Source organism: Podarcis erhardii (genome assembly GCF_964252035.2).
Source record: "Podarcis erhardii genome assembly, chromosome: 3".
In the NCBI taxonomy this organism is placed as follows: domain Eukaryota; kingdom Metazoa; phylum Chordata; class Lepidosauria; order Squamata; family Lacertidae; genus Podarcis; species Podarcis erhardii.
In genome coordinates, this window is record NC_138507.1 from 43,632,313 (window position 1) to 43,648,058 (window position 15,746).

General features: G+C 43.1%; 1 protein-coding gene across 1 annotated transcript; it reads right to left on the minus strand.

The window, feature by feature from the left end:
• Positions 1-1,669: 1,669 nt before the first annotated feature.
• On the minus strand, positions 1,670-15,498 carry UBE2J1 (ubiquitin conjugating enzyme E2 J1). The gene is made up of 8 exons (XM_081857756.1): positions 15,218-15,498; positions 8,192-8,265; positions 7,814-7,945; positions 6,201-6,285; positions 5,581-5,686; positions 4,892-5,021; positions 4,320-4,454; positions 1,670-2,720 (listed from the first exon to the last, which is right to left on the minus strand). Exons 1-8 carry the CDS (start codon positions 15,246-15,248, stop codon positions 2,457-2,459), a joined length of 957 nt encoding a protein of 318 aa, XP_081713882.1. The 5' UTR covers positions 15,249-15,498; the 3' UTR covers positions 1,670-2,456.
• Between the last annotated feature and the right edge of the window lie 248 nt (positions 15,499-15,746).

Below are 15,746 nucleotides of genomic sequence, written 5' to 3' on the forward strand. Positions count from 1 at the left end.
CGCTCCTTCCTCCTGGGCCGTGTTCAGAAAGTGGTGGGGGGGGATGAGTTTTCAGACCCCTGGGCTCTCACTTGTGGGGTGCCTCAGGGTTCTGTCCTCTCCCCCATGCTTTTCAACATCTACATGCAGCCGCTGGGAGAGATCAGCAGGGGGTTTGGGCTGGGTGTTCATCAGTATGCGGATGATACCCAGCTCTACCTCTCTTTCAAATCAGAACCAGTGAAGGCGGTGACGGTCCTGTGTGAGTGTCTGGAGGCGGTTGGAGGATGGATGGCGGCTAACAGATTGAGATTGAATCCTGACAAGACAGAAGTACTGTTTCTGGGGGACAGGAGGCGGGCAGGTGTGGAGGACTCCCTGGTCCTGAATGGGGTACCTGTGCCCCTGAAGGACCAGGTGTGCAGCCTGGGAGTCATTTTGGACTCACAGCTGTCCATGGAGGCACAGGTTAAATCCGTGTTCAGGGCAGCTGTGTACCAGCTCCATCTGGTACGCAGGCTGAGACCCTATCTGCCTGTGGACTGCCTCGCCAGAGTGGTGCATGCTCTGGTTATCTCCCGCTTGGACTACTGCAATGCACTCTACGTGGGGCTACCTTTGAAGGTGACCCGGAAACTACAACTAATCCAGAACGCAGCAGCCAGACTGGTGACAGGGAGCGGCCGCCGAGACCATATAACACCGGTCTTGAAAGACCTACATTGGCTCCCAGTACGTTTCCGAGCACAATTCAAAGTGTTGGTGCTGACCTTTAAAGCCCTAAACGGCCTCGGTCCAGTATACCTGAAGGAGCGTCTCCACCCCCATCGTTCTACCCGGACACTGAGGTCCAGCACCGAGGGCCTTCTGGCGGTTCCCTCACTGCGAGAAGTCAAGTTACAGGGAACCAGGCAGAGGGCCTTCTCGGTAGTGGCGCCCTCCCTGTGGAACGCCCTCCCACCAGATGTCAAAGAGAACAACAACTACCAGACTTTTAGAAGACATCTGAAGGCAGCCCTGTTTAGGGATGCTTTTAATGTTTGATGTATCATAGTATTTTAATATTCTTTTGGAAGCCGCCCAGAGTGGCTGGGGAGGCCCAGCCAGATGGGCGGGGTATAAATAATAAATTATTATTATTATTATTATTATTATTATTATTATTATTATTACTATTAGTTTAGACAAGTGAGGACCTGCAACAAATTGTTGCATATTGTGTCAAGGGGAAAAACATTTAAAGATTTATTTTCTCAGGCAGGAGTCTGCCCAGAATGATACTTTTAAATGCAAATTACACTAGGCAAGATACAGAGAAATACCCTGGAAAGGGGATTTTCTTGCCCTTGCCTACCTTCTGCAACACCTTTGCATCCTGAACAGTCACTGCTGGAGGTCAAAGATCTTCCAGAGCAGCATGGTATGGGTGTGTGTGTGAAGGTGTCTCAAATCAGCTGAAATGGATTTCTTACAAAAGGAGTGGCTTTTGGTGAGTTGGAGTGGTTGGGAAAGCCCATTGGACAAAGGAGCTTCCACTCATACTGAGTCTTCACTCTATTTCAGGGGTCTTTTTTGGCACTAGGTAGATTTCATAGATGATGTTAGATTAAAATATCTTGTTTTTGCTTATGGGTTTTGAAAATGCTTTAATGAGTTTTTCATTAAATGATGGGCCCATGAAACAATCATCTCAATGCATTATATATATTTCTGGAATAAGTCACAGTCAATAAGCTCTGGGTAAATATTACATATTTATAACTATTTCCAGGATCTTCAAATTTAAAAAAGCAAAATATACACAATTGAATATTAGAAAATGACATTCAAACCTCACAAAAGATTATCCTAATTTCTGGAAAATTAAAACTAAAAAGAAAAGCAAACAACGTTCTGGCCCCTCTTTTTCACAGAGGATAAAAACCCTACAATTTAAGGGATTCCCCCCCCAAAAAAAATTTGTTGTGTAGGAAATAAATGTACTTACAAAATATCAACAACTTCCCCTCCCTGCTCAGTTTTGTAATATTTACTATGCAAGTATACCTGCTCTTCAATTTAAGAAGTTCTTTCTCAGGCAATTTTTTATAGACACACTTGAAAATAATTATTTATGTTGCCACATAGCATTAAACCACAATTTTATGTGTCTATCAGTTAAAATTACCCACCAAAGCTCACAAGTGATGCATTCAGCCCTCTCACTCCTTAAATATCCTGCTAATGCAGATATATATCCTGTACATCACCTCTCAGGTTATATGCTCAGTTTGTATTAATCATTAATAGTCCATGTTCACACCAATATCAAGGTGTGCTTTTCTTGCAGATATTAATGTACCTCATGATACATTAAATTCAGACGTAAAGTGAGTAAATACAAAAAGTAATTTCATGTAAACAATCCTCATGACATATCCAACACAGAACATTTTAATAAAGAATTCAAGTCACAGTTTTTTTTAAATGACCAAAACTCATAATTCAAATATATACTCATTGGCTAGATATATACGCCTAAATATAAGAGCTGCCAGTGCTAAAACAAGGAGGAGAATCAGCGCATTTGAGCCCATGTGGTTTGTGTTGACCCTTGGCTGCTGAACCTGATTGAAGTTGGTTGAAGTTGGCACCCTTCTCTGCTGTGCACGCCGCTGGCGAGGGCTCATAGAAGTATTATTTGATGCAGGCTGGTTATGTTGTTCTTGACTTGAGCTGGCTGAGTTGGTCTGATTTTCAGACTAAAAAAATAAAGATTCTGGCTTTAATAGAACAGAATGGAATGGAACATGGAATGGAAACAAAATGCAGCTTGGCAACTTCACTGAGGCTGCCCAGTGAGCTTCATGGGTGAAAGGGGATTTGAACTCTGATCAGCCAGTTCCTAGATCAACCCTCTACCCACTACATCACACTGGTTCAGGGTTGTGCATGAACTGGAATGTCGTGCTAAACCAAGAGTGGCTAGCCTGTTGTACCCATAATCTCTTGACCACTGAACATGCTGGCTGATGGGAGTTGGAGTCCAACATGATCATCCCTGTGCTGAACCATGACATAGTGTGAAGTGTGGAAGTTTGTTTTATGTGTGTCACTCATTCTGATGACCCAACAAATGGAATAAAACTAGTGAGCTGCTAGATGAAAACAAAGTCATCTAAAATGAGGTTAATCAAACTATTATTGACTTTCCCCCCTTCTCAGCACAAAATACAATTAATATCACTGGTGAGTGAAATGGATATGCTTAAGAAGACAAACCATACACTCAATAACTATGAAACTTGCAGGAATCAAATCACAAACTCTGTAAGAATCTGACAGAAGGAAAATTGATGGGGAAATCTGCATAATATTAGCATGCCTGTATTTCTAAATAGCTGGAAAATACTCATCACCAAGCAACAGATGGTCTGACGCGATTTGACAGGATTTTTAAAAACCAATCTGCAGCTCCATCAACCTTTAAAACACACACACACCACACACACAAGCTTAACTGGGATTTGTCTACAATTTGTCCGTGAATTTAGATTGCATCCACAGCAGTCATAGAAGCAGCTGCCCTGTCACAATACCAGGCCTCAGTTACTTCCAAAGTGGATGGGTTATATAAGCACTCTTCTTGGCTATATTAATATGTCATAATTAAGCAAACAATTATTTAAAATGGTCAGAATTAATACTGCCCTTTATGTAGTCAAATTTACTTGAGAGATTATAAACAAAAAGGAACATGATAAGCATATTTAATAGAATAAAAGCTGCAAATCACTAAAGAGCAGGGCCTCTATTTGCTTTGGTTTATATAAGTCTCTCAGGCTTAGGGATAAAACAAGTGTGGCTCTGGGGCAAGTCCATATCACTGCTGCAAATAAATTACCTTCTGTACAAGGACCATTTAGATTCGAAAAGGCAGGATATTCTCTCTCTCTCTATATATATATATATCTCCTTAGCTTACGAAGATGTTTAAATTGGATTTTGACAGAAAAGTTAAAATAATATAGTAAGCAAGGTCAGAACTAAAATAACTGATGAAAAGGATTTTCTATGGGCCAACAGCTCTGAAAAGCCATACACAGTAAAAACCTACTTATGTCTATCAAGATATAAACTTCATTGAATTTAAAGGAACTTACTCTCAGGTAAATCTGCAGAGCTGCAGTGACAAAAGGCAACAGATGAGTAAAAGAAGGTGACAGGACTTCAGCAATAGTAGTTTTACTGGAATGCTAATAAGCTTTTAAAAATGCTCTAAAGTGACATCCTACCAATATTATTTGGATTTTCCAAGTCTTTGCCTTCATTTGTTTTTCTCAGATTTATGAAACACCTACCACTTCATTGGGGGTGGTGTCCTGGAATGCTGGAGTTGTACTTTCTTGTTGGTGTTCAGGTGAACTGGGCAAGTGGTTAAATCCCGATAAGTCTGCAGGTTCAGCAACAGATTTCCTAGATGAGTTAACTTCAGCCTTAAAAGGACAAAACAGCACAAATGGTACATCAGTTAAAAACTCTAATCAGGCATGTTATATAATGCATCTTCTCTCTTCTCTAGCATTATTTATTCAATTGTTATTAAACAAGTGCACACACATTGTGTGCAATGTTATTTCCAGGGCAAGTGTCTTCTCAATTTATGCCTGAAATTCTGGACCTCAGCTGCGATGCTTACATCATTTGGTTGCCAAAGCACAGTACAACCAATAATTCTGAAACCCACCGAAGAAACCGTGAAGCCATAAATATAGCAGTATGGCCAACCCACCACATAATCAATCAACTACTGCTGCCTCCATTCTTTCCAAGTGAACTGTGACCTGGCTAGCTGCACCAACCAACCTACTCTAGGTATGGTCCTATTCAAATTAACTGGGGGGGGGGGGGAGACAGCAAATAGTTAAACAACCTTGAAACTAATTTGCCTGGCAAGTTCCTTAGCCTCTTTGTCAGCTTGGCTTGAAGCACTTCCAGATGTTAATGGCAAGAGGGCTTCCTTCATAAGTGATCCACATCCTTCACAATAGAAATCCTGAGACCTGGAAAGTTTATACACTAATTTAATTGAACCACCAACAGTGATCAAAATATCCAGCATTCTTAATGAATCTACACATGTATGAAATTATAACGTCTACCATAGATCTACCAGCATAATTGCTATTAAATTTTGCCATCTATTAGCTCCACGGTGCATTCTTGACAATAACATATTTATGGTAAGTAAACAAAAGTGACTAAATGTTTTGCTCTTAAGTATTTATTTAATAAAGAACATGCAAAAATAAGAATAGCTGACACCTGATCCTTTGCATGTTTATTCAGAGGCAAATCCAGATGTTCAGTGTAAGCATTCATAGGATTGTCCTCTAAGCTAAGAACAGAGTGCACAAAATAAATGAAGGTGACCATCCTGAGCAAAGTGGGACAAACTTCTGAGTAAATATGCTTATGAATGCAATGTAACATACTGAGCATTATACACTGAGCAAATAATATGATTTACCTAGCCAGCTGAAGAGGAACATAGGAATAAGATTCAGAAATAAGATTCAACATAAAAAAAAATTGTCACAAAAAACAAAAACAAACCCTTACTTCTTAGCAAGTGCTCTTCTTTCCTCAGGGGTATAGTCTAGAGACCCTATGGCTCCCTCCCCTTTCGTTGGCATAAATCCAATAATAGCAAGCAATGCAGTTCTTACTGTGATCAAAAAAGAAGAGGGGTGCAGGTTAAGTACTAAATAGGGGAGGGGGAGAAAACTACTTAACATACAAATTTATAACAGGCAATTTAAAAAAAATAAGCCCAAGGTAATGCAAAATATATTAAATCCTGCCCCCAATGTCTAACACATGCCTGAAGAGAAGCAGGAATGTCACATAACATTTAAAAGGAAAGATCTGCTGTTGAATGTAGCACAGCAATCTTACAGTGGTACCTCAGTTTACGAACTTAATCCGTTCCAGAAGTCCGTTCTTAAACCGGAACCGTTCTTAAACCGAGGCGTGCTTTCCCTAATGAGGCCTCCCACTGCTATCTTCCACCATACAGATTCTGTTCTTAGACCAAGGTAAAAGTTCACAAACCAGGACACTACTTCTGGTTTTGTGGAGCTTGTAAACCAAATCGTTCGTGAACAGGACTGTTCTAAAACCGAGGTAACACTGTACTTGTGTATTGAGGCCCTTTGCTGCCAACAATAGCTGATACTTACTGCTCCATGATGGTTGCCATGTTTCAGGATGATGTCCTGAGATGCTTAAGCAAATTTTCTTTCCCACTTCAAACCTGCCATTAGCCTTAAATGGGTACATAAGAAAGAAAGATAAAAAAAAAATACTATGTAAATCAAACCATTTTCATAAGTCAAGAGTCAATTAGCTTGAAGAGAGTACAGTATCTTTGGAATACCGTACAATTGTACAGTCAACATTCTGTAATTGAATGTTACTGAAAAGAAACTTGAAGTCTCAGCTATAGCAGAATTGTTTTAGACGTGCTCAAAGAACAGAGTATTCTCAAAGACTGATGAAACTACAGTCAAAGGTTTACCTAAACCACCTCTAAAAAAGGAACTGGCACAAACATGAGTTCTGGAAGGAAGACCGCTCCCTGCTGCAAGGCCCATTTCCACCTGGCATAGGGGACAGAGCCCAGACTCACCCTGAACAGCTAAAAGAGGCTCCCGGGAGGCCACTGGGACATTGCTGGAACAACTCTTGGTTTGCAGCAACTGGCAAAAATGTTTTTAATGGTTCTAATTTTCGTTCCTCTGTTTTGTTTTTGTTAGGTTGGTGTTATGTTAAATGTTTAGTTGGAGTTGGTGGTTATCTTAATTTGGGCATAACTGTAAACTGGTGGTTCTTGTTGTTTTCTATTGATTTATTAGTTTGTTTGTTGCTTGTATAGGAAATTTTGTTTTTTAACGTTTGATTTTTGTTGTGTTTTTATATATGTTGTAAGCTACCCAGAGTAGCTGGGGAAACCCAGCCAGATAGGCGGGAGATAGGGAGATAGATAGATAGATAGATAACCAAAACAGGCCCTGATACAGCTTGCTGTTCTTTGAATACAGCAGATTCTCTCAAGATCCCATCTTCAGTCCATGTTGTGTCTCTGTCTGAACAATCCGCAAAAGCAACAGGACTGCAGTCACATAGGCTGCTCTAAATCACATCAAAATGCTCCTCCAGATTAATTTATTGACCAAAATATCAAGGTAATCCAGTCCTAGCCTACAGTTATTAATCATAGCAACTAAACACAATTAGGCACACATCCACCCCACATCTCCCCTTCATTTTTCTTGTTTTGATGTATGGTGCATGCAATGAAAAACAGCTTCAAATATTAGGAATAGTGGAAAATTCATAACTAGTAATTTTGTTAAGTTATACAGTAAACTGAACAAAAAACAGTAGTGATGTTTTGAAGACTAGTGGACATAATTATTTTTTTTAATGTAACTATTAAAAGTCTCAAAACAAATGAGAAAAATCCTGAGTGGTTCTGAGCATATTCTACTGTTGCCAAGCCTTCTCCAAATCACTTAAAACATTCCATTTCTCAAAACACCCTGAACAAAATGCCTCGCAGAGTTCAGAACAGAACACAACTCATTTTTCTTGGAACCTTTCTACTACTCCCTGCATAAAGTCTAGAAGTGAAGTTCCAGTTAGCCTAATTAGATACAAAGAGAAAGGCCAAAAAACCAGGGGTCTATATTTGCTTACACCTTTTTAAAAATATTGTTTAAGGAGACCAAATTTCTGATGTAGATCTAACCAAGTGCTTATGCTGTTATGAATGGCTGAGAAACAATCTTACCGTTAAGAGAATAATACTTGGTGGTTTCATAGGATACTCTGGTGGTAGTACTATTCTTCCATGATAAACTCCACCATCAAAATCTGAATCTGGAGGACCTCTGACAGTGAAATGCCACTCAAAAAGATTGTCCTACAAGCAACCAAATATACAGAAATACATTGAATATAATAGCAACAGGAGGACATGATGGGGGAGAACAGAGGCCATGATCTGGGAGCCCTCACATATTCATGCTAAGCCATGGTTTGGGCTTAGTGTTATAGTCAAACCACCTCAATGTGCTTTTCACAATAACTGCAAATACAATGAAAGAGAGACTGGTCAAGGTAAGCATTGCTGTTGTGAATTTATTTATCAGAATGGCCACATGCTAACCTCTAAAGGCTGTGCATGATAATGGTCTGTTGGATCCTTCAGTTCTGCAGCTTCTTTCATTAAACGTTTTACAGCTGAAAGAAAAGAAAAAGAAAAAAAAACCACAGTAAGTGATTTCAGTAGCAAAAACTTATAACCAATAGGCCTAGGCGATATATCTATATATTGCTCAGGACCGGTATTAGGGGCAGAGGAACTCAGGAGAGGTGGTGCTTTCAGCAGCGATATACCGCTTAGTGAAACCAACATCATGGTCTGCCCTCATACTGTTGCAGAGGGAGAAACAAGCTGCATCACCAAGACACAATACACTTTGTTCTTCCCTCTGCTTCAACAAGCCCCATGTCTATCTGGCTTGAGCACGCTGGTGGGACATGGGGCTTGCTCAGCTGGGGGGTGAGATAGCTCAAAGAAGCACTCCTGCCCCCCAGCTGAGCCTCACCAGTCCCCCTTGCCTGTCTCCAGGCAGCAGCAGAAACTGCCTCCGCTGCCTCGGGACCAGGGGGCGGGGGGAGGCACGAACGGACTGCTTCTTTCTCCCAAGGTGTGGAGGATACTGCCTCAGCAGATTTGGGGTGGCTGGGGTGGAAAAGGGAACAGCAAAACAAGACATGAAGTTTTAATCTAGCAAGAAATTATAGAATATATCAATTGAAAGGCAGTAAGACAGAATAGGTGCTTTGAAGCCCAGTCACCCATCTGAAAAAGGAGAAAAACTGAAGAAATGTGAAGGTTTGTTATTTCAGTAAATATATTTGTATGTATCTCAAAGGAAGATTTATTTATTTTTTAAGGAGAAAGGTGCTTCAAAGTACATTTGTAAAATCAAAGTAGGTTACATAGCCAGTACAAAGTGACAGAAAACAAAGCAATTGTCCGGGATCTAAAAAGCCATGTGCTTAAAGAGGATCTATGCATAAAGGGATTGTTGATATCTCCTTTAGTCTGAGTTCAAATGTTATGCCAAACGGCTGACCTTCAGCAGCAGCTTTTCACAGAGAGGGGTGGGAATGAGAGGCTGCAATAAGAGGCCTGAAAAAAAATCTGATGTAAGCGTAGAACACCAAACTAAGTTGCATGGATCTTAACCATAATTATCCATCAGATTTATCTTGATTCTAATTTAATGCCTCTGTTTCAAACACATATTCATGTAGACATGTGCCACTGATTTAGTATGCAATTCACCAGACTCAGTTACTACTAAAATAAGTGTATATAATAACATTTCTAATATAATAATTTTTGAAATGGCAAGGGAAGAAGCAGGCTTTGCAAGGGCAAATGAGCAAGGCAAGGACAAGAGCTTCTGAGCAATACTGATGAACCGTTTTGCTTTTCACTATTTATGTAAGTTGGACTGCTAACATCAGAACATCACTTCACCTCAAAGAGGAGGCTGCCACCTACTGGATTAAAAACACTCCCACCTTCATTTTATAGATTACAAAATATGAAATTTTAACAGGCCACCTAAAATTATACATTAAACAAATATAAAGACTCAGGCACAATCCTTTGAAAACAAATTTCGATAGTGGTCATTATTATATTTCACTGGAGTACTTTTATCTCCAACCATTGGCGAGCATTTGATTAGAAAGACCCTATCAGGATGGATTGCAGTTTTAGCTCCACCCTAGATCCCTAGACGCTGGTGGCGCTGTAGTCTCAACCACTGAGCCTTGGGCTTGCCGATCAAAAGATCGGCGGTTTGAATACCCGCAATGGGGTGAGCTCCCATGGCTCGGTCCCAGCTCCTGCTAACTTAGCAGTTCAAAAGCACGCCAAAAAGTGCAAGTAGATTAATAGGTACGGCTCCAGTGGGAAGGTAAAGGGTGTTTCCGTGCGCTGCTCTGGTGCTGGTGTTCTGTTGCGCCAGAAGCGGCTTAGTAATGCTGGCCACATGACCCGGAAAAAGCTGTCTGCGGAGCGGACAAACGCCGGCTCCCTTGGCCTGTAAAGCAAGATGAGCGCCGCAACCCCAGTGTCGTTTGCAACTGGACTTAACTGTCAGGGGTCCCTTTACCTTTAGACCCCTATAGCAGATGACATGCCCGCAATGCCAAAACAGTATTGTGATTTTAAAAATACGCAGATGTCAGGGGTTCAGGAGCAGAGACACAGGAGAAGGAGCAAATGGAGAGTGAGGAGGAGGAATCCGAGGGGGGTGTAGGCAGTGACAGTGGTCAGAGAGATTCCACGAGTCTCTCCAGCGAATCGGAAGATTCACAGAGAGGAGCGCCGATGGCCAGGGCAAGGGGGGTGCCAAGGGGGAAACCCCAGAAGGAAGGGGCCAGCGGGGACTCCCTGAGCAGCAGTTGGAAATCAGGACCAGCGTCCCCACCAGAGCGTAGTGGGGGGGAGGAGTCCCAGGCATCGGGACCTGTTTTCCCACCACCAGAGGGAGGAGATGAGTCAGGACTGGCCATGCCTCCATCGGAGAGCGGGGAAACGGTCGAGAGGAAAGTCACCGGCTGGGCGCGCGCGCCAAGTTCAAATGTACAGGCAAGCGGCACAGCAGGTAGCCCGGATAGGGAGCCAGGTCCTAAAGCCCGCCGGAAGGAAGGGCAAGACTCAGGGGGGTCAGCGTCAGAAGAGTCCAGGAGGGAGGAAACCCCAGGGGGCAGAAGGACCCAGAGGAGGAAGGAACAGCGCAGGAGGTGGAGCCGGGCTAGGATCTTAAACTGGTGCGGAAGGGGTAGTGACTCAGAGGGGACTTCGCCGGTCTAGGGCCAAGACGTAGGGCTGCACGCTCTGGGGTTTGAAATGGAAACTAAACTTCAATAAAGACTTTTGTACATTACATCAACCGAGCGTTGGTCCTCTGTGAGCTGGGACCTAGAGGCAGCTCTGACAGCAGTAAATAATACTTTTATCATTCTTGTGGAGAAAAAAAAATCTTAAGCAAGCATTGGGCCATTTACCTATCAGACTGTTTAATGCAGTGTATATGTATAAACAGAGACAAATTTCTTATTATTTTATTTATTAAACACAAGGACACATGTTTTTCTTTGCTTCTCATTTCTGAGTCTGAAGGGATTAGTGAGTCAAGATTTAAGTGCAGTTTTGTATTTCCAAAGTGGCTGCCATAATTTATTGCTTCTTTGTCCCAGCAGGCTTCAGTGTAACCTAATATAGTTCTAATCTAATTAAGTCTGCAATATCTTCCTTTATCACCATCTCAAGCCTGAAACAAAGTATAGTATACACATTTCTATAAATCTGCAAAATAACCCTGAAATACATTTCTTCAATAGTGACTTTGACTAATACTCTTATGACTTGCAGGCATGAAATTTATATTCAGCTTTAAAAAAAGTATGTCTACTCTTTGTCTCTATTCTTACATCTCCCTTGAAATGTTCCATTCTTTCATTCTTCTGTCCTACCTTGACTGAGTTGAGTATACAGGGGAAGAGAACAATTCCAATTACCGTAATTCCCGGGGGCAAGGAAGATATTTGCACTGAGCTATCCTTTAGACAGTAATCTATATGTATGAAAAGTGATGTGCCTAATCACATCTGAACTGTGAAGGACAAGAATGCAACTTTGCATTCTACTCTGTATAGTGTCTACTCTGGAGCTAGTCACAAAGGAATCCTCTGTGCAATTACTCAGAATTAACTGTGTTTAATAATAATAATAATAATAATAATAATAATAATAATAATAATAATAAAATTATTTATACCCCGCCCATCTGGCTGGGTTTCCCAGCCACTCTGGGCAGCTTCCAACAAAATATTAAAATACAATAGTCTGTTAAACATTAAAAGCTTTCCTAAACAGGGCTGCCTTCAGTGCAGGACTTACCATATTCCTTGGTAACTGTGTAGGGTATATTAAATGCAGAGAACCATGCAGAGGAATGAGCACTGACTGTGAAAGCTGTATTGCAGAAGAGTTCGTTTTTTAAAAAAAAAATGTTCTTAGGTACTTCCAATATTTCTGGCAAGAGGCTGAATGTGACCCACCAGGCCTCTCTGTCCAGTTCTCAGGACTTTCCCCAGCCCACAGTCACCACTGCTCTGCACTCTCCTTGAGAGCTTTCACATGGCTGGAATGTGTCTGTGAGCTGTGATACTGCCTCATGCCTGGATGAAGGATGAGGAGAGTTGCATGAGTAGAAATTTCTGACTGTTTTGGGAATGGAATGCAGCCTACTGTACAAAGTTAAGAATCACATCCCTTGCTTTGCCCACTCTTGTTTCTAGCAACACCCACTGTCTTCCAGACACCAGAATGTTGCATCCAATCACGTCTTATTCAGAGTAGACCCACTGAAAGCAATGACCTTAAGTCAGTCAGGGTTCCCTACCTCTGGTATACTAAACATTAAAAACCCATTTCAGATACAAAATGCCATTACATTTTCAGGTATGTCTCAAATGCATTCATTTGTCACCCAGGAAGCATCATGATTTAAGTAAGCTTTTTGGTCCTCCATGCTACCACAAATTGTGGGTGTTCTGAGAACTTTTGAGAACTGTGTGACTGCAGACTTCCTTGCAACATACACTTCATAAAGTACTGGATACACTGAAGGCAGCGAGTGCATAAAGGATATCCAAACAGAGGGTTCATTTGAACAATATTCTAGGCCTATGGTAGCAGCATATAATCTTTTCTTTCAGTCAGACTAGAAAGAACCTACCACCACCTTGGCTCAAAGGTTCATGTGAAATCTGGCAGCTGCTAAACTCAGTCTATATCAGCTATTTCCATGCAGGCACAAACAGTCTTAAAAATCACAGTGGGGATTGAGTACAAAAGCTAATCAGATCTGAGCTCAGCACATGCTGAGCAGCAGCTTTTCCTATGAGCCTATGTATGGGAGTATGAGCCTATGGCAGGGAAGCCAAAGACAACTCATACTAACCAAAGCCTCAGCTACCACAAGCTCAAAAGGCCCACTAGCCAAACTGCATGTGATGATTGGTCACCACATGTGTTTGCCTTGCAGTTTTTTTCTATAACAAAATACAGTCATAAAGGCTGCAATCTAAGGGAAAGACAAACAAGTGGCTGGATATAGGAGGTTCATCTCTCTTTCCCTTTGGATGGTTTTCTACTCAAAATCTTCCCACTTCCATGTTGGCCAGGTAATATTTAGCAAATCAAAATGTACTACATCTTGTACTAGAAGTACATAAATAAAGTTTCAAAATGGCTACTTTCCAGGTTGCAATTAGTTGTGTCCATTGTGTGGAGCTTCAGTATTCACAATGTATCCATTATGTAATACACTAGAGCATGAGTCACCATCATTGAACTCATGGGTGCACCTGCAGAAGCCTTTGCCAGTGCCTACAAGGTCCAGGTTCCCCCACCAAATTTTTCTTATTGGGGGGCCTTTATAATTGGGGAAAGAAGAATAAACCCTCCACAAGTATGGACCCCCATGCTAAATCCCCATCCCTGTTGCAATTTCACTTGAAATATATATTCTATTATAGTCAACAGAATGCCTTTTTCAAGTCTAGTCATGACTTGACTGGGCATGATCTTGAAGCTGGGGAGGGACAATTAACTCTTGCCTTGCCAGCTGCACTCTCCAGGAAGATTGCTCCCCCCCCATTAGACTTAGAGGAAGTGGGAGTTAAAACATTTTTTCAAGCCTAATTGCTGTCGGGGGTGGGGTGGGGTGGGGAGAGTATGAGTTCACATGTTTCTGTATGGTTGTGGTGCATGTGTGATGCTCATAACAGTTTCTCAAGTCTGCAAATGTGTCCACAGGCTCAAAAAGGCTGGCAACCACTGCTGGAGTCTGACCAAATTCCACATTATCAACATCAATTGTGACTATAGCGGTTGCCACATACTTAAGTGATCTTGTGATTGTTTCTTCAGGTGTTCATTTACCATGTCTCTGCTCAAACAGCTTTTCATGATACTGCACTGGCAAAATTACATGTGAACTGAGGCTGTGTACACACCTCAGAGAGCTGTCATTCTTAGCAACCTTAATGAACTACAGTTCCTAGGATTTGGGGGGGCAGGGAGAGAATGTGCTATAAATGTGTTGTGTATGCAGCTAGAGTTAAACATCTTTCACCTGTAACTAAACAGACTAGCATCTCCTTTGCACAGAGAAGGTTCCTGGTTCAATCCCTAAGATCCCTAGGTAGGGATGGGAGAGGCCCCTATTTGAAATCTGGCAGAGCAGCTGCCAGTCAGTGTAGATACTGCTGAGCTATATGGGACCAATGTTCTGACTAAGTAGAAGACAGCTTCCTGTATATGTCCCATAAGACAAACAGAGCAACTCAACTTGCATACCAATTTGGTCATGTGAACTGACAGTGTGATGGTGTGGAGTTTTTTCCTGCCCCATCCCCCGATTTTTTTAAAAAAATAATTTAAGAACAAGCATCCTTCAGGCAAGAAAACACACACACACTGCAAGCTTATATGGAGTGTTAGGTACACGTGTGCCAGAAGAACCGGAAATATGCTTGATCCAAAATAGACGCAGAGGATTCTTATGGAGCCACAAGAGATGAGCTGTGGGGGGGGGGGAGCTCTGGACTGGGGCAGGAATGCCCCCCCCCGCAACCCTGAGCAAATGAAAGACAAAACAACAATAACAACCCTCCCTCCACCCCAGTGACACGAATAACCTCTGTTTTCCAAGCCGTCACCCTCTTGGGGAATCGAAACTGAAGGAGGCGAGAGAAACGTCTCCCTTGGGCTGAAGCATCGCCCAAGAAGCGCAAGAGCAGCACCCACTGAGGGGCCATAACCATAATAATACCATAAAGCAAAATGACTCCCCCCGCCCTCCACTCCTCCTGCCAGGCACTTTGCGGCAGCGGACGGAGGAGGCCGGGGAGAGAGCCGGGGGCCTTGGCCTAGCCGAGCATCCGAACCAGGGGCTCGCGTGATGCTGGATCCCCGCAGTGCCATCTCCCAGGGAAGGCCACGAAAGGACCGTCTGGGGGCCCCTTCCCTTAAAGAAGAAGAAGAAGCAGCAGCAGCCCCTGGCAATTCTCCCACCGCTCCTTCCCCACAACTCACCGGGGCTTTTGAGGTTGTAGCGAGTCTCCATGGCGGCGGCGGCGGCGGCGGCGGCGCCCGTGATGCCTCTTCCCTCTCCCGCCCTCCTTCTCCGCCGGGGCCACGTAAGGCTTGTTCCTTCGGCCGGGCGGAGAACAGCAACGCCGGCGGCGAGGCGAGACCGTGGAAGGGGCGGGAGGCGGAGGCGGAGGCGGAGGAGGAGGCAGCCGCCCGCCCTTCGTTTCTTCGCAGGCTGCCGGGAAACTCCCCCTGACGTGGCGGCGGCGACTCGGAGGAGGACGGAGCCGCCTCCCCTTTCCTTCGCTTTCCCAAAGGGGGCAGCGGCAGCAGGCGGCCCTCAGGATGCCACTCCCGGCTTGCCCCTGCCGCTTCGTTCTGGTCTCCGGCACCTCCCCTTAGTTGACCCGCACTGCAAAGACCATCACCCTTCCATTTACTGATCCGGAGTAAACTAATCCGGAGTAATTGCCACAAGCCCAGCTACCCGCACTCGCTAAGAGGGTTAGGATCTTCTCTACACCCATTAGTA